Source organism: Cyclopterus lumpus, chromosome 5 (genome assembly GCF_009769545.1).
Source record: "Cyclopterus lumpus isolate fCycLum1 chromosome 5, fCycLum1.pri, whole genome shotgun sequence".
Classification (NCBI taxonomy): Eukaryota; Metazoa; Chordata; class Actinopteri; order Perciformes; family Cyclopteridae; genus Cyclopterus; species Cyclopterus lumpus.
In genome coordinates this window covers 27,832,221-27,852,923 of record NC_046970.1, presented here as the reverse complement: position 1 = coordinate 27,852,923, position 20,703 = coordinate 27,832,221, and the positions used below count along the sequence as shown (strand labels likewise).

General features: G+C 41.9%; 1 protein-coding gene across 1 annotated transcript in view; it reads right to left on the bottom strand.

Moving 5' to 3' along the window:
* Nucleotides 1-16,070: 16,070 nt before the first annotated feature.
* The window catches only part of LOC117730698 (metabotropic glutamate receptor 7), a 172,987-nt gene continuing 168,354 nt past the window's right edge, over nt 16,071-20,703 (bottom strand). Inside the window, exons 9-10 of the mRNA XM_034532561.1 lie at nt 20,006-20,261; nt 16,071-16,111 (exon numbers count right to left, since the gene is read on the bottom strand). Of these exons, the coding sequence (XP_034388452.1) occupies nt 16,071-16,111; nt 20,006-20,261 (297 nt within the window). The remainder of the gene's footprint in view (nt 16,112-20,005; nt 20,262-20,703) is intronic.

Here is a 20,703-nt window from a genome sequence, read left to right as displayed (position 1 = left end):
ACAAACAAACCCCCTCAACGTAGTTTACAAAAACGAATCGGAAGTAACACACTATATGTAAAACTGAAATGGGAAGTAGAACTGAACATCAAACTGTCGAATAGTGATTGGCATTCCATGTGTGCAATGCAACAGAATTCCACTAGTTCTAGAAAATGGAAAGAATTTGGTTGGAAGAACTTAATCCGCTTTTTTATTACACCACACACAAAATATAAACAATTAGGTATAGAGAAACCATGCTGGAGAGAGTGTGGGCAGATGAATGCCAACCACTCACACATTTGTTGGTCATGCTCAAAACTCCAAACATACTGGGACAAAGTCATTCAGACTCTGGAGGAGATCTTAAGCTATAAGATTCCCAGGGACCCACGGATCGTTTATCTGGGACTAATACACGGTGATCTAATTCATAAGAAAGACAATTATCTATATAAAATCTTGATACTGGCAGCTAAAAAGGCCATCACAAGGAACTGGATTAAAAGTGACCCCCCCAAGCCAAAGACAGAGGCTGGACATTGTTGAGGAAATACACAATATGGAAAAAATGACTCATTTTCTAAGGTTAAAATCAGGGACCCATGAGCAGCGCTGGGAGAAGTGGATAGCATTCAAGGTATTAAGTGACCAGAAAAGAAGGGTCCTAAAAAGTGTAAAGAGCGATTGTTGACCCCCTATTGTTTTTTATTTTCTTCATTCATCTATTTATTTATTTTAATCTTTTTTGTCATTTACAATGTTTTGTCGCGTTCTTTGTTACTAGAAAAAAATCTATAAATAAAAAGTAAAAACAACAACAACACAACTTTATTACTGCTTTTATAATTGAAATACAGCAGGCGTATACTCTGAGAAAAGTGTGCCGTGGGAACAATGTAGAAATTTAACTACGTCCGATTGTGTCGTTACAACGTCGGGTCGCTTTCCCCGCTTACCTGTTTGGTTATTCCTTAATACCCCAATAGTTTGAAAAGTTTCCTGCTGGACCCAAATAGCCAATAGTCCGAAAGGCCCATTAACCCAAAGACCAAAGTCCGCTACTCTGAAGGGCCGTTGACCCACTCCATTAACAAATGGCTCAATTTAACAGATAACCTACAAGTAAAACCATCAATCATCACGTATTGCTTTGTATGACTCGTAAAGGAAGACTTTTCAATTTCGGGTGATTATTTTAACGGCTCTTCTGTGTACACATATAAATAAACAAAGTAGGCTTTTTTTGGACCAATTGCATGGCAGTGTTCAGCCTGAGTCACAACCTCACAGTCACCGTCCTCTCGAAGTGAGACCTTAAATAAACCGTTTCCTGTCCCATTTCTCTGTCACTTTTTATGATAGACAACTATTAATGCCAACCGTTATTTCTCTGTGACTCTTAACCAGAGGCTGACGTTCAATAAGACACCTGTCTATCTGTATGGCTTCCTCTTTCCTCCTCTTGGTTTTGTTTGTTAAAAAAAAAAAAAAAAAAGTCAGTGTTGACACAGAACTAAAGAACAAGTATCTTTCTTTAATATTTTTTATTTGTGAAGTCTGGAGCAAATTAGTTGAAGTCCAGGTGAGAAAGAGAAGTGAAGTAATTTGGTCCAACATTCTCACCCCTTTTTCTGTCAAGATAATTAGTCCGATCTGTGCAGTGATTTGTTCCCGGATGTCTTCCCCTCTCGCTGAGCTGCTGAAGGAGACTAATGGTGTTGTATTGGGTCAATACGGTGCACAAGCAGCAGGTGCTCTGACATTTACATATGCATGCTAAACACCAGCACAGTAAGTCATTCAAGGTGCATACGGTCAAGAGAAAACTAAATATCACCTGGCAGATGCTCCATTTGCTTTTAATAGGAAGTTAAGAACAAAAAAAAGTAGAAAATCCAAATGAGTGTTTTGGGCTCTGATTCTGACGATATTGGCAAGAACCCAATTATCTTTCATCGGGACTTGTCCAAATCTCAAGGATTGCATTTTTTCATCTACGTAACATTTCAAAAATCAGGCACATCTTGTCCCAAAAAGATGCAGAAAAGCTGGTTCACGCGTTTGTTACTTCCAGACTAGATTACTGCAACTCCTTATTATCAGGCTGCTCTAATAAGTCTCTTAAGTCCCTCCAGTTGATCCAGAATGCTGCAGCTCGTGTACTCACAAAAACTAAGAAAAGAGATCACATGACTCCTGTATTAGCTGCTCTGCACTGGCTCTCTGTAAAATCAAGAATCACATTTAAAATTCTTCTCCTCACCTACAAAGCCTTGATTGGTGATGCACCATCATATCTTAAGGAGCTTGTAGTACCATATTGCCCCACTAGAGAGTTTATAGTTGTGGGGCGACTGTGGATCAGTGGTTAGCATGTCCGTCTTTCAATCAGGGGGTTGGCAGTTCAATCTTTAATTTTCTGAAAAATTGGTTGTAAATTGAATTGAATTAATTATTATTATTAATCTATCTTTTATTACGTTTTTTTTTAAATTGTTATATTCAATTTCAATTCAGTTTATTTTGTATATCCCAATATCACAAATTACAAATTTGACTCAGAGGGCTTTACAATCTGTACACATACGACATCCCTGACCTTTGACCTCACATCGGATCAGGAAAAACTCCCCAAAAATAGCAGGGCCAACGCAGGAGGCCGGCTCACCAGCATCAGACACCTCCAGGTCCAATGGACCCTATGAGACGTGAAGTCACAACGACTCCGGGGAGGAAGCAGAGTTAATAAGGTGCAATGGAGAGATGTAAATTCATCCATAAGGAGAGAGAGAAGAGGAGATAGGTGCTCAGTGTATCCTAAAACATCCCCCAGCAGCCTATAAGCCTATAGCAGCATATCAAGGGGCTGGACCAGGGCAAACCTGATTCAGCCCTAACTATAAGCACTATTAAAGAGGAAAGTCTTAAGTCTATTCCTGAATGAGGTGACTGTGTCTGCCTCCCGGACTGAAAGTGGAAGCTGCTTCCATAAAAGAGGAGCTTGATAACTGAAGGCTCTGGCTCCCATCCTACTTTTTAGGACTCTAGGAACCACGAGTAGCCCCGCATATATGAAAAAGTTATAATTGTTAATAGTTGTTTAAAAAATGTAATAACAATAAATAACCACAAAGAAATAAGAATACAAATTAATATGACTGTCTGATTTCTGTTTTTTTTGTTAAAAGAAATCTAAGAAAACACTTTGAATCCGTAGACTACTGCCTAATAGTCTTCTTATTGTCATTTGATGACACTTGCTCATACACTGTAAGCCTAAATAAGTATATTTATTATAAAGGTTAAATGTTATTTCACAAGTCAAAAATTTTTTTATAAATGCCCCTGGATTTCAGTCAGTGGGGGCAATTGCCCCCGAAAAAAATGTCCTACCCTGGCCCCGCCCCCCTCCTCTCTACCTCCTTCTGTTTCATTGATTGTGGAGGTCTAGATTGTGGTCCATGCCTACTACTAGTATTCATACATTGTCATATTCATGTAATGTGTTTATGTAACTCTGTAACTCTGTTCATCTGGTCACATGACATCTATTCATCTGTCCATCCGGGGAGAGGGATCCTCCTCTGTTGCTCTCCTGAAGGTTTCTTCCCTTTTTTCCCTGTGAAAGGTTATTTTTGGGGAGTTTTTCCTGATCCGATGTGAGGTCAAAGGTCAGGGATGTCGTATGTGTACAGATTGTAAAGCCTTCAGAGGATAATTTGTGATATTGGGCTATATAAAATAAACTGAATTGAATTGAAATTGTCATTTGTGTTAAAATACCTGTGGAAGTTGCGTACTACATGACGGCGTCCGTTCAGCGTTCCAGGAAACTCACTGACTAATCGTTTTACATCACATCATGGGACGCTACTCAGCCAATCACATGTGTTGATTCCGATAAGCGTCGCAACTCGAGTGAGAGAGACCAATAGTGGGATAAGTTATTTTTATGGCGTTCTCCAAAAAGATCAAAGTGGGGAGAGAGAGAGCGAGAGCACAGGCTTGAACCTAGAAAGGACAGACTCTTATATGTTCATTCTATGTTCAGAGACCGCACTGCGGGACAAAATGCACATTTAGTTTCTTTATTCTTCAGTGCATCTCTTATTTTACTTCAAATGAGAGAAAACCATTTATTTATTATTAAAGTATGTTTTGATTTATAGTTCATCCAGTTCAATTTTAAATCGTCAATAAATATTAAAATATTATTCATTTTAACTTTCTTTATTTGATTTGACAGCCAGTTGTTGACTTTATACAGACGTTAATACAACTGGTGGGCTACTTCAATACACATGGGACTAAATCAGAGCACAAGTTAGATGTCATTGTGATGTTCTGGACCTTTGCATGAGGCAACTCTCTCTCACTGGACCTCGTTGAATATTTATTGCTACAAAATGTCAATCTAAGAGACTTGAAAATGATGTCTAAGGACACAAGTCTCTGGGAAGCTTTCAGTTTCTCTCAGTCTTTATCCATAATGTTAAAAGAATCCTGAAACTGCAGATTGAGCGGCTCAGTCTGGCTCTGCTGTCTTTCTTTCTCTTTCACTCGTTCTTCCCAGAGAGAGAGAGAGAGAGAGGAGGATACAGTTCTTTAGCAGGAGGGTTAATAACTTGCTTTGCTCTGGACGCCTCAAATTGGTTTCCATTGACACCTGCTATCTCAGCAGATAGCGTAGAGAACCTCATCAAGTGTAACAACTCCGATAGCGGGGAGCCAAATACCCCACCATAGAGCAATAACTTCCATTCCATATATTCGCAGCTTTTATTGTTGCCATGTCAAATCCCTGACTTTTGTTCCTCCTGCGGCAATGATGTTCTGTGGCGCCGTCACTTTTTCACCCGCCCTTCGATGCCTTGTGAAGATAAACCGGTCATTTCCATTCACGTTTTTTAATTGCCTTGCCACGGCGGATGGGCTTATCTCCAAATTAAACGTTCAAATATTGAAATATATGTCATTATCGGGGTTCTTTAAAAAAAAAATTGTGACAGAAAAAGGGAAGATAATACAGCACGGGTTAACAGAAGAAGAGACGGATGTCTGCTGACCAAAAAAGAGAAAAAAAGGAAAAGGTTTGAGGAAACTAAAAATTATGGATTTGTAGATTAATATGTGATGACCATCCATCCATCCATTATCAGCTCTTATCCGGGGTCGGGTCGCGGTGGCAGCAGGTTCAGCAGGCCGACCCAGGCCTCCCTCTCACCCGCAACACTTTCCAGCTCATTCTGGGGGATCCCGAGGCGTTCCAAGGCCAGCCGGGAGATATAATCCCTCCAGCGTGTCCTCGGTCTTCCCCGGGGCCTCCTACCAGTTGGACGTGCCCGGAAAACCTCTAATGGGAGGCGTCCAGGAGGCATCCTGACTAGATGAACCACCTCAGCTGACTCCTTTGGACACGAAGGAGCAGCGACTCGACTCCGAGCTCCCCCCTGATGTCCGAGCTCCTTACCCTATCTCTAAGGCTGAGCCCGGCCACCCTACGGAGGAAGCTCATTTCGGACGCTTGTATCCCAGATCTCGTTCTTTCGGTCACGACCCAGAGTTCGTGACCATAGGTGAGGGTTGGAACGTAGACCGACCAGTAAATGGAGAGCTTTGCCTTCCGGCTCAGCTCCCTCTTCACCAAGACGGACCGGTACAGCGCCTGTTTTACTGCTGCAGCCGCACCGATCCGCCTATCGATCTCCCGCTCCACCTTACCCTCACTCGTGAACAAGACCCCGAGATACTTGAACTCCTTCGCTTGGGGTAGGCAGTTTGCCCCCACCTGGAGGGAGCAATCCGCCGGTTTCCGGGCTTTAAACCAGTTTAGTTTAATTATGATATGAACACTGCGACACCTCCTTTTAAAAAGGTGCAATGTGTAAGATCTGTCCACCTGCTCCAAACCAGTAGGGGGCAGCGTTTCACCACTACCACTTCTCTGCACACTACTCAGAAAATATGCACAAGAGAGGGACAACTTTTCACCAAAATAAAAAGACACATTTGAGTCAAATACATTCCTGAAATAACAAATTAAATCAATTCTAAAACTATGCATTTTTTTTTTTTTTAAATGACTTTAAAAGACTGGAGCAGGACGACTTGTCAGTTTCATGCATTGCTTGCATCTTTTCAAAATAAACTTTGGTCTTCACAGGAAAGGTATAGTTTCCGCTCGATACGTGCAAACAATGTCTTTAATAACTTACGTATGTGAGAGTCCTTTGTTTGTTTGACCTGTCCATCCACGATCTTTCTTGCTCTTTAAAAGGCGTCAGTTTCTTGTGACTGATATATATGATATGGAGGTGTTAACTCACAGAATAAGAGCTCAAGAGGAGCAACGTCGTGAGAAGTGGGCGAAATGGACAGTGTTTACATGTCAACGATAACAAAAGATAAGAATGCTTGAATGGTTATCAGGATTTATCAAGTTTTTGAGAGGACTGAGCAAACCAGACCCCCTTCTTTATTTTTTGTTGTTATTTTTACTTGTTTTTCATTTCTGTATATATGTCTTCTATCTGTGGTTAAAAGACAAAAATAAAGTGTAAAAAAGAGACAAAGTTTCCACAAAGAGACACTAATCATCTACAAAGAGAAACAAAGTGACCACAAAGAGACACTAATCAACTACAAAGACACACAAAATGTCAAAACAAAATCACAAAGACACAACAGGACCACAAAGAGACAAACAAATCACAAAGAGACACAACAACTCTAACAAAAGGCGTTAACAAAAAAACACTTTTCCACACAGTATGTTAATTGTTGAAACATCCCTTTTGTTCATATTTTTTTATTTAAACCTTTATTTAACCAGGTGAGTCCCATTGAGATTAAAAATCTTTTTTTTGAGGGAGACCTGGCCAAGACAGGCAGCAACAAGTTAAAATAAACTAAAAGTTAAGAGACAGTGACATAACCGAGTTAATTTAAGAAACATTGACATTTTTGGGAACCTGCGTCTATTTCTTTCATTTTATATTTAAAAGCAGTAAATTGTATCAGTTCTTTGAGTTTTAAATTAGTCTGCAACATATTCCATGATGAGGGTGCAGAGGACACAAAAGCCCTTTTTCCCATTTCTGTCCTGGTATTTGTGACAGTGAGCATAAGGAAGCAATATATCACAGTCATCAGCATAAAAGTGACAGTTAGTGTCAACCACATTTTGGTCCAGATTATTTATATCTAAAAGTGGACATAATACAGAGCCTTATGGCACACCTTTACAGAGGATAGATCGTCATACCTGAACCAAGCAACCGCTTGTTCCGAGAGCCCTAAACTAAGGAGCCTCAGCCTTAAAACATCATGGTCAACTGTGTCAAATGCCTTAGATAGATCAATAAACAGTGATGCACAATGTTGCTTCTTGTCAAGAGCAACAATAATGTCATTTACCACTTTCAGCGCAGCTGTAGTTCAATCAGGAGAGACTGGTATTTAGAGTTTAACAATAATTTATTACAATTGTATATTGAAATAGTGCAAAGTCTTTTGGCGATTGGACTCCATCCTGAATTAAGTAAGGGTAGAGATGCAGATATCTGCAAAGGCAGAATCCCCACATGGAGTCCAGACACTGGTGGTGGTGTCGAAGAAGAGTTGCTGTCACGCTGATTGGAAGAGGGTCAATCGGTTTGAGCTGAAACCACAACTGACAGCAGCAGAGAGGAGAACATATTTAAAAGATTGGCAATGAGCTGTGATTGACTTACAGAACTGCACTGCCTCTGATTGGTTTATTCATCGTGCCCGCCCCCAATCAGCTGATGGAGTAATCGCTGCAAGGCTAATGGTGCGTTCACACCAAACTCGTTGCGAATATTCACAACGCTTTACTCGCGTCAGTTTACTCGTCAGACAAGTTGTGTTCATTCGTGTCTTTCGCAACCATTTGCGAAAAGGGGGTGTGGCTTGTCAGTTATAATTTCCGCCATCCACCACGGAAGAAATAACCCCTAGTTCTGCTTTATACTTGTTGTGAACATCCCATAAACATCGGAACATCTATCACCCCGAGGCTCACACAGCTCGGTGAATTTCACCGACTGCGTCTCGATAACTTCGGCTTCCAGCGCTACTAGAGCAGCAGCAGCCAGGCAGGCAGGCGGAGCATCTCAACGCTGCCTGCCGTGTTCTGCTGCAGGAGAGTGCACACAAACAGCCTAATGCTGCATTCACACCAAACTTACTGGCGTGAGTTTCGATGCCCGACAAGATGTGCTGTGTTCACACCAAACGCGCGTCGAGATCCCAAAGTCAATGCACAGACGCGTTTGACGCGAAAAGGGGGCGTGGTTTATCTCTGTGGCTTATCTCCGCGGTTTGTCTCCGTAAAAAAAGTTAGAACTTCCGCCGTCCGCCATGAAAGAAATAGTCACTATTTCTACTCTGTACTTGTTGTGGAAATACCACAAACGTCGGAACATCAGCCGTCGTATTTGGGTTCATAACATCACCCGTCGCCGCACACAGCTCGGTGAATTTCACCATCTTCTCCAGGAACTGCGTCTGGATGACTGCCGCTTCCAGCGCTACATCAGGCTAACCTGTAGCTGTATTAAAGAGCTCGGGGGTCCGCAAACCGCTACGATGTCCTCCCATTTTTGTCTGATTCAACAACGGCGGCACAGTGACAGGCGGATCATCTCAACGCTGATTGGCTATCGCCCGAGGCGAATTTTAACGGCCAACACCAAAGTTGAAATATTTCAACTCGGGCGAAAAATTCACGCCGCCCCGCCCGACGCGAATTTGCGTCAAACGCGTCTGTACGTTGACTTTACATGGGATCCGGACACGCGAAAAATTCGCGCCGCGTTTGGTGTGAACACAGCATAAAAGAGCTGAGCAATAAATAAGGAATCGATGCTGGTCTGTTACCGTCATTGTGCTTTGGGAAACTCAAGTCGGGAACAGAGAAGCGTTACAGCGGTCTTTACTTTAATTTATAATAATTATAATTTATAATAATTATTATCCTCATGACATCTACTGCTTCTGTCCATCTGTACACATGACATCTAATAATAATAATCCATTTAATTTATATAGTGCTTTTCTAGATACTCAAAGACACTTTACATTATACACCGTAGACACAGCTACAGGGTTAAGTGTCTTGCTCAAGGACACATCGACTAGGTCGGGGATTGAACTGCCAACCCCTTGATTGAAAGACGGGCATGCTAACCACTGACCCATAGTCGCCTATTGCTTCTGTCCATCTGTACACATGACATCTGTTGCTTCTGTCCATCTGTACACATGACATCTATTGCTTCTGTCCATCTGTACACATGACATCTATTGCTTCTGTCCATCTGTACACATGACATCTATTGCTTCTGTCCATACACATGACATCTGTTGCTTCTGTCCATACACATGACATCTGTTGCCTCTGTCCATACACATGACATCTGTTGCCTCTGTCCATACACATGACATCTGTTGCCTCTGTCCATACACATGACATCTGTTGCCTCTGTCCATACACATGACATCTGTTGCCTCTGTCAATACACATGACATCTGTTGCCTCTGTCCATACACATGACATCTGTTGCTTCTGTCCATACACATGACATCTATTGCTTCTGTCCATCTGTACACATGACATCTGTTGCTTCTGTCCATACACATGACATCTGTTGCTTCTGTCCATACACATGACATCTATTGCTTCTGTCCATCTGTACACATGACATCTGTTGCCTCTGTCCATACACATGACATCTGTTGCCTCTGTTCATACACATGACATCTGTTGCCTCTGTCCATACACATGACATCTGTTGCCTCTGTCCATACACATGACATCTGTTGCCTCTGTCCATACACATGACATCTGTTGCTTCTGTCCATCTGTACACATGACATCTATTGCTTCTGTCCATCTGTACACATGACATCTATTGCTTCTGTCCATCTGTACACATGACATCTATTGCTTCTGTCCATACACATGACATCTGTTGCTTCTGTCCATACACATGACATCTGTTGCCTCTGTCCATACACATGACATCTGTTGCCTCTGTCCATACACATGACATCTGTTGCCTCTGTCCATACACATGACATCTGTTGCCTCTGTCCATACACATGACATCTGTTGCCTCTGTCAATACACATGACATCTGTTGCCTCTGTCCATACACATGACATCTGTTGCTTCTGTCCATACACATGACATCTATTGCTTCTGTCCATCTGTACACATGACATCTGTTGCTTCTGTCCATACACATGACATCTGTTGCTTCTGTCCATACACATGACATCTATTGCTTCTGTCCATCTGTACACATGACATCTGTTGCCTCTGTCCATACACATGACATCTGTTGCCTCTGTTCATACACATGACATCTGTTGCCTCTGTCCATACACATGACATCTGTTGCTTCTGTCCATACACATGACATCTATTGCTTCTGTCCATCTGTACACATGACATCTGTTGCCTCTGTCCATACACATGACATCTGTTGCCTCTGTCCATACACATGACATCTGTTGCCTCTGTCCATACACATGACATCTGTTTCTTCTGTCCATCTGTACACATGACATCTGTTGCCTCTGTCCATACACATGACATCTGTTGCTTCTGTCCATCTGTACACATGACATCTGTTGCTTCTGTCCATCTGTACACATGACATCTGTTGCTTCTGTCCATCTGTACACATGACATCTGTTGCCTCTGTCCATACACATGACATCTGTTAATTATGTCCATCTGTACACATGACATATATGACATATACATCTATTGCTTCTGTCCATCTGTACACATGACATCTGTTGCTTCTGTCCATACACATGACATCTATTGCTTCTGTCCATCTGTACACATGACATCTGTTGCCTCTGTCCATACACATGACATCTGTTGCCTCTGTCCATACACATGACATCTGTTGCCTCTGTCCATACACATGACATCTGTTTCTTCTGTCCATCTGTACACATGACATCTGTTGCCTCTGTCCATACACATGACATCTGTTGCTTCTGTCCATCTGTACACATGACATCTGTTGCTTCTGTCCATCTGTACACATGACATCTGTTGCTTCTGTCCATCTGTACACATGACATCTGTTGCTTCTGTCCATCTGTACACATGACATCTGTTGCCTCTGTCCATACACATGACATCTGTTAATTATGTCCATCTGTACACATGACATATATGACATATACATCTATTGCTTCTGTCCATCTGTACACATGACATCTGTTGCTTCTGTCCATACACATGACATCTGTTGCTTCTGTCCATCTGTACACATGACATCTGTTGCCTCTGTCCATACACATGACATCTGTTAATTATGTCCATCTGTACACATGACATATATGACATATACATCTATTGCTTCTGTCCATCTGTACACATGACATCTGTTGCTTCTGTCCATCTGTACACATGACATATAGTGCCTCTGTCCATACACATGACATATATGACATCTACATCTATTGCTTCTGTCCATCTGTACACATGATATCTGTTGCCTCTGTCCATACACATGACATCTGTTGCTTCTGTCCATCTGTACACATGACATCTGTTGCTTCTGTCCATCTGTACACATGACATCTGTTGCTTCTGTCCATCTGTACACATGACATCTGTTGCCTCTGTCCATCTGTACACATGACATCTGTTGCCTCTGTCCATACACATGACATCTGTTGCCTCTGTCCATACACATGACATCTGTTGCCTCTGTCCATACACATGACATCTGTTGCCTCTGTCCATACACATGACATCTGTTGCCTCTGTCCATACACATGACATCTGTTGCCTCTGTCCATACACATGACATCTGTTGCCTCTGTCCATACACATGACATCTGTTGCCTCTGTCCATACACATGACATCTGTTGCCTCTGTCCATACACATGACATCTGTTGCTTCTGTCCATACACATGACATATATTGCCTCTTTCCATACACATGACATATATGACATCTACATCTATTGCTTCTGTCCATCTGTACACATGACATCTATTGCTTCTGTCCATACACATGACATCTGTTGCCTCTGTCCATACACATGACATATATTGCCTCTGTCCATCTGTACACATGACATCTATTGCCTCTGTCCATACACATGACATATATGACATCCACATCTATTGCTTCTGTTCATCTGTACACATGACATCTGTTGCCTCTGTCCATACACATGACATCTGTTGCCTCTGTCCATACACATGACATCTGTTGCTTCTGTCCATACACATGACATCTGTTGCTTCTGTCCATACACATGACATATATTGCCTCTTTCCATACACATGACATATATTGCCTCTGTCCATCTGTACACATGACATCTGTTAATTATGTCCATCTGTACACATGACATCTGTTGCCTCTGTCCATACACATGACATCTGTTGCCTCTGTCCATACACATGACATCTGTTGCCTCTGTCCATCTGTACACATGACATCTGTTGCCTCTTTCCATACACATGACATATATGACATCTACATCTATTGCTTCTGTCCATCTGTACACATGACATCTATTGCTTCTGTCCATACACATGACATCTGTTGCCTCTGTCCATCTGTACACATGACATCTGTTGCCTCTGTCCATACACATGACATATATTGCCTCTGTCCATACACATGACATCTGTTGCTTCTGTCCATCTGTACACATGACATCTGTTGCTTCTGTCCATACACATGCCATCTGTTGCCTCTGTCCATACACATGACATCTGTTGCCTCTGTCCATCTGTACACATGACATCTGTTGCTTCTGTCCATCTGTACACATGACATCTATAGGTTTTTTTCTATTATTTGGGAATTTTGTAAAGCCCTCTCAGAGGAGGTTGTGATTTATGATATTGGGCTATACAAAATAAACTGAATTGAATTGAAATTGAATAAATAAAAAATAAACTTACCCAAGCATTCTTCTTCCGTACGCATTTTGCTTTTAACTAACTCCAAAGTAAACCCATCTTTGTCCGTATTAGTTAAATTAATTTCATCGTTAAGATAACAACACAGTCTGTATGTCTCTGAGTGGGAGAGGCAAAGGAGATGCACTCTTTTAACACCCCCCGGTCCTCTTTCACAGGATTCTGCTCATGAAACTTATCTTAATGTAGGGTTCAGATTTTCCTCGCACAGTGCCGCTCGTTCAGGATCTATACGTTTATTTTTATTGATGATATTTAATGAAAAAAAGCAAGCTTCTCAGGAATTGAGATCGAGTGGCTCATTTTCTGAAAATCACCCATTCAGTGCAGAAATGTCTTCTTTTAAAAAAAATATTATTCCCAACAGTTTCTCAAGTGGCCATTTGCTCCACCGTGTTAAATCTTAATTTGAGCAAATAAAAAGGGAAGAAGAAGTCGTGACATGATGTTTGATTGTTCTGATGCAGGTGTGACATAAATCAAATACCTCTCAGGGCAATTCAAGTGAGTAAGACACGAGTACCAAAACTGTGTTTCCTCGGGGGGAATGTATATAAAAAAATAAACAAATATTTTTTTTTATTTCATTTCGATACATTCTTGGACAACACCACAGAATAGTTGCATGAGTGGCCAAATGTAAAATCTCTCCCACAACATTGGCACATAAGCAGCAAGGGCAACATGAATAGAACGAGTACAAACAGTAGAAAACATCCATGCTTCCTTTTTTTAAACAAGTATTTCTGTTTTTTTAAATATATATTCATCTTTTTCTCCATTTCCTGTAGTTTCCAGGAAAATAAGAAAACCAATCAAAGCCATATTCCGCTGTGTGAGAAAGTATCGGTGGGAAAAACAAACAGAAAGGAAATTAAAAAAAAAAAACAGCACAATTCAGAGCAGACAGGGAATCAACTGTGTTGTGAGGAATTCCTTATTTGTAACTTTTTTTCCGTCTTTTTTCTTTGTTTTTTTTCAGATTCAACATTAAACATATCAGGCATGCATTGACAACCTCGACATCAACACCTTATCAGTCGTACCAGAGTCCACGAAAACACCAGAGTCGGCACAAGCCCGGTGAAGAGGGTTCTTTTTTAAAGTCGGCTACAACACAGTTAAGGGTCAACATCATCATCAGCATCATCAGCATCATCATCATCAGCAGCATCATCAGCATCATCCACCTACAAAATATTGGAGAATTCCTGGTGTGTGTGCTCGTGGAGAAGGAACACACACGTTGGGATGTGGATGCTTTCATCATGGGACCACAAACAAGTCAAACAGTTCAAACAAAAACACGGCTTTTATTTTAAGCATTTTTTTTGTGGCTTTGTGTCCGCTGAGGAATCAGATTTTCTTTCTTTTAAACATTTTAAAAATTATTATTACCACGATAGATGACTGATAACGTCACATAACGTTAAAACCTTTTGAGCAGAAAAGCGAACCTCTCATGTCACCCCCGCCATCTTTTTTTGGGGGGGAGATTTATTACTAAGAAAATGGGTTGTTTCAGAACTCGTCCCTGGTCTCGTAATTTAGAGAACACAGAGGCAATCAGATTTCTTTCCGTCCATTTTAGCCCTGATGACACGGTGTCAGGACCCCGTGAGGTAAGATGTGTGAGGTGAAAGGGAATGCGCATGCAGGTGTTGTGGCAACAGGAAGTATGTTTTGTGCAGATGCAGCAACACACAGGTCAGGAGAAGACACTTTGAACTACAGGACATGTGATTTGGCCGCTGAACGGACAAATCCGTGCATTTAAAACAGATAATTCAGGTCAAAAAACAATAACATAGAAGCAACTGTTCACACAGAAGTTGCAGATGATGGAAAGAAACATATATAATTAACACCTATTAAGCCACAAAATTCCCGATTTTCTTTTGTTTCCTGTACGTTCACAACACTTCGGCACCCAATTTGCTACAATCTGCGCCCCAAAAAATCTGGCGCTTCTTGACCACAGACATGATAACGCGCATAATTAGATTAAGTGTGACTCGCACTGACGGGGATATGCTTAATCTCTGATGAGCGTCACAGACACATCTCCATCAATCCACTTAGAACTCATAAAAGAAAAAAAGATGCTTCCTTTCACTGCAGAACTTGCAGTGAATCTGCATGTTTTTTAAGTTTTCTTTAATATCGAAGTAATCCAGCGATCGTTGTCTGTACATTAACGCTGCTGATAAATAACTCAGCATTCTTTTAATGGAGACTGTTTGGCTAAATTGAGAAATAAAGGCAGTGTCAGACTTTGAGAACCCCGGTACTTGTGACTGAACAAGAGGGTCTTTGTGCGCCACTCACAACAAGAAGCTGATTGACAAAACCAGTTTTCAGGCATTTTTAAGGACCATTTGTTTTCTTTGTGGCAACAATCAGATTCCAGGTCAGCAAAAGCCCTCAAAAATCTCCAAGCGAAGAATATGGCTTTAATACAAATTAAAAATAAACATAGTGCATCCAAGAAGCCAAGAGCAAAACAGATTCATCATCAACATCATAATCATCGTCGCCTATAAACCCCAACAACCAAAGTAACATATAAGCCATAAAGAAGCACACTTGCAGTTTGGAAGTATATTAAAAGACAAGAGGAGGCGGACTCTGTAGAAAGGTCACGTGCGTGTGCCGCCGCAGCTTCGTTTTGACATCAAGGGCAGAGAGAGAATCAACAGGGCCCCCCCCCCCCCCCCCCCCCCCCCCCAACGAGGCTGCAATGATGTTCGCCATGTTTGTCCTCAGTTCCATCAAAGGATCCATTAAATTGCCTTTTTTAAATTTAATTCTCCGTAAACATCCTCACGTCTACTTCGCCTCTCTTAGGCCGAGCGAAAAGTCCCGGAGGAAAAATCCCACAATGCTTTGCTTCAGCATCCGTCAGTCTGTTGGTGGCAATGAAGCACATGAGACTATAGAACTAAACAACAACGATGAAAAATAAAACATACTCCCCCCACCCCCCTCCCTCTCTGCCTTTTCTTGTTGTTGTTGTTGTTGTTTATCCAGCAGGGCAGGAGACCAGACATCCCCAAATACAACTCTTTCCAGGCTCTGGCTCTGACGCCGTTAGATCACAAGGTCGTTGTAGCTCACAAACTTCTTCTTTGCTGCCGGACCTGAAGTAAGGAGACAAAACAGGCAGGTTTTTTGTCCAAATGTTTTTTATCTGGAGGTTAATGTTGTGAAAGTTCTATACTGATGTAAATGAATTATGAACTCTCAAAGGGTCGTGCAGCTCGGTGTGTTTGAGGTGCCTGAGATCAGAAAAGAGAATCAGCTTCTCTTCTTTTTACAAAGTGTGTTGAGAGGTCATAACTCAAAAGCAAAAAAAACCATCTGCAGCCAAAAAGAAAGAATAAAACTAACAAAGAAATGTCCAAAATGAAAGAACATGAAATTAAACTTTGGTGGGAATTCTCTTTTGTTGAGGGCCATATTTTAATTGTGCAAAAGCAACTACCAGCACGGAGTGACCAGAGAACCAGGTGATTAATAAATACACTCTCCAGACCATAGACTGTATATGAGAAGTTGACCACCCTGAGACCTCGAGTTCAGCATTTTGATTGTCGAGAAGGTACAACCGTGCACTGAATTATTTGGGGACAAAAATGATACAATTAACTTTCACGAGCTGAAAACACACCCTGTGAAAGGGTTAAAGTCCTAAGACATTAAAACATGGACCACTCCTAGACTGGATAACACTCTAGTAGCGACCTGCCAATCACTGTGTAGCCCCCCTCTAAAGCATCCCCTGCTTTATGGTCTGTCGGACTCTAAATGACCATAATTTACTAAATGAACATCATTCTGTATTGAAGAAGACTTGAAACTAGAGATTGAGACCAAAAACTAATGTTTACAATGTTTACTGAGGGAATACATCAAGAGAAGTAGAGTCATTTATATAGACTTCTATACAACCAGAGGAGTCGCCCCCTGGTGGTCAGGAGAGAGAATGCAGCTTTAACACATGAAGCATAGACTTCTATACAACCAGAGGAGTCGCCCCCTGGTGGTCAGGAGAGAGAATGCAGCTTTAACACATGAAGCATAGACTTCTATATAACCAGAGGAGTCGCCCCCTGGTGGTCAGTAGAGAGAATGCTGCTATAAAAAACACATGAAGCAAAGACTTCTATACAACCAGAGGAGTCGCCCCCTGGTAGATTGAAAAGAGTCACAAAGCAGCTATTTGCCTATTTACACCAAGCTAAGCTTGAATCTGAATAGTTGGCCTGCCGAAAGACTTTAATATTTAAGTAGCTATAAAGATATTGATGTTTTATTTTCAGCTTTCAGTCGCACTTTGGTTCGGTTTTCAGAAAAATACAACTAGCCCACAAAATACACACACGGTATCTATTGTGTGTGTTTTGCTGTCAAAAGAATGTACTTGTTTCAAGTGGAAGAACGCTCACATACCTAAAATGTTATCACTTAAATTTGATCTGGCATCTTTGCAGTGATTCTGGTTTATTGACGTTTTACACATTTATTTGTTGTCGTTTCTGCCGCGAGCATTTCCATCGATCTAACGACCCGATTTCACTCAAACACCAAACCGCTATCTCGGAATCTCAAGGTCGAGGCTCGTGCTGGTTGGTCGTGGCGATATGAAAATATGGCCCTCAGATGTTTGATGAGAAGGAGAACGGGCGGCGTGCGTTTGCTTTAGTTATGACCGCCTCCCTATCTCCCCCTACAGCTGTACCCCCTCCCCCCCCTTCTACTGGCCACCACTTGGCCCTCGGTGTTCATCCAGTGACAAATGGCTTTGAGCCAAAAAGCCCATCATCAATCACGGCAGGCAGATGAAAGAGGAAATGCACACATAATATGCATATTAAGGCCTGAAAGTGTCACCGAACCGCTTATTTTACTCTCCTCTCCCACTAAATGACTACTTTTTAAAATCCAAAGGAAAACAGAAAACAGATTTCCTGAAGGTTTCTTGGGCTATACAAAATAAACTGAATTGAATATATCAGATCTGTTTTTTTTCTTCTCTCCCGTTAATTGTCTCGCGGCCCCTCTGTTTTATCTGGAGACCCATTGGAGGGGCCCGAGCCCCTAGGTTGGGACCCACTAGACTAAACTACCCTTTTGATCCGTTCGTTGCAATTGAATCGCATCCAATTTTGGGTTAACTTTGGGTTCACACAGCCGGAGGGAACCAGATTAATTCAGCTGATGGGTGACTTGCTACATGAAGTTTGGTGAAATTTGCTTTGTATAAAATACACATTTGAAACCCATTAAGCTTTTTCATGTATTTTCTATTTACTTTAAGAACTACATTTACTTTTCTACCACACATGACCGAAGCGGCTGCTCTTCTACATTCATTCCTCAAAGAGGGATTTGAAGGTAGTGTCACATGTGTGTTCGGAAAAAGCCGAATCCTCCGAAATAAATAAATGTAGCCAAGGAATTTCACTGCTGCAGGCGAGGCGAAGAAAAGGGAGCGAGTACTGCTTGTAGGGATTGTTTCTCAGAGCTATTTGGGTTTTAAGAGAGAAGCCTTTGTTGTATCAGGAATCAGCTTTTGGAGAAAGGCTTGAGAGGCCTTTTGAGAGCGGAATCAGAGAGATTTGGCCTTTGAAGAGCGGCGAGAGAGAGAAGTATAGGAGGGGAAGGAGAGAGAAGGAGAGATGAAGCCATCATAAGTGACTGAGAGCTATTACAGTGTGGTAAGAGTGGTGAAAGTAGAGAGTTGGGGGCTGAACGAGTGCAGAAAAAAAGAAATGGAGTGAGAAATGAGAAAGGGGGGTGGACAAATGGTCTTTGCGGGTCTTCAGGGAGTCCCGGCTGAGCTGCAGTCTGCTGCGTCTCCTTTACCGTGAACTGACTCTGAATAGTGAAACATGCTGAGGTCCAGAGTCTGACACCGGAGGATCTCCCCAACTTCTCCCTCTCTCTGACTTCCCTTTCTCCTGGTTCCTCTCGTTCGATGAAGAAACGATGCATTTCAACTGCTTATGTGTTCTTCCCCATCTCTCGCAATATCGCTCACTGCTGAAGAAGGGGTCGCCGCATGCACCGTTTACGCCCTGAGGACTGTGCAGTAAAACCGGAGGTTGTGGGGGTCAAACGTTCTGCTGAAGCCAGAAATGGCATGCGGAGACAGACTCAAATAGTCATATTATGCGGGTCTCTCCCTCCTCATGTAAAAGTTATGCGTCAATTCAAAGACGGCGATAAAGAGCTGTGGAAGTAACTTAACATTCCCACTCAAAATATATTCGGTCAGGACAGCAAAGCAGAAGTAGAAGATTCATTTGCTCTTACCTCCAATACAATATGAAATTAGCCTGTCGGGGGAGAAGAACATTATTTGGTGAGTTGTCCCCGTGAGCCCCCAAAAGAGAACTGCGACAAAGTGGTCATTTGATCACATGCAATGTCATTCACTTTGTGCACTTTTCTTTTGTTCTTGAACATTTAAATTGAAGGTTTTTCATTTCTTTCTTTTAACTTCTTTGATTACAATCCTGATTTCCTGTGGAGCAGGACTACAACAATTCCTTTTTGTGCATGTTTATTTTCTATTTTTTTAAATCAAGCATGATTGTTAGAAGATGGAGCCCCACTGAGCTAAATATGGTGGCTTCAAAGAGACACAATTACATTTCTATGCCAAAAAACCTTCAATGCATATTTCAGAAATTCTCCCAGACTATAACAGTTTGAATGTACGACCTCGTTATGGGCTCCATTTGATGGAAGTCACTGAAAGAAGACATGAGACTCTCAGAGAGGCTGAATGTGACTGAGGAATATGTTTTCAATGCAGTCCAGGTATTAAGAAGGACAAATTAAATTAAATGTCATCCCACACAATTTCACGTTAAAATCCAGTCTGTCCAGGAGGTGAAACAAACGTATGGTTGGATGAGTAAAATAAAAACATGCTTTGTTACGTTTTACAGCTCATTTAACGCCTATATGTAACTGTGGCGTTAATATTTACACTTTCAAACTCCGGATGAAGAGACTGGACTTACTGTTGGGGTCGACGTTCTCGCACAGCTCCGTCTTGGCCTCACCGTTGGGCCGGTCGCTGACCTTGTGGGAGAGTCGGGACGACATGGTGGCGGCCGTGGCGACGGCCTTGAAGGAGCGCTTCCTCTTCTGCACGTTGAGCTCTGGGTGGAAGATGATGACGTAGACTTTGGGCATGTAGAGCATCCCGAGGGCCACGGACGCGCTCAGGTTCATGGAGATGGTCAGCGTCGTCGTCTGGATGTACAGCTGGAAGAAAGGGGGGAGGGGATCTGTTTGTATGGACACTCGGTTTCCCGAAGGCGCGTGAATACTTAAGACTACTGTATATTTAGTGTGTAGACAACAATGATGCTGCCGGATTTATATCCAGACTGTATAGAAGAAGTGGCCATCGTCATCGTGACCTCACACATTGGTTTGTGAACTGATATTATGAATTATGATCAAAAAGCATACCCTGCTTTATGGTCTGTTTGAATCTAAATGGACCCTCATTTCACCTCATGCTGTGTTGAAAAAGACTTGATACTAGAGATCGAGACCATTAATTTAGGATTTACAAAGTGTTTTTGAGAATATCTTGTATTGTCCATTTTGAGCTACTTTATTTAAGCAATAAGATTCGAGAGGCAGGACTGTATCGTACAACAATGTCCGGTTCAAGGGTGCAAACCCTTGAACCGGACAT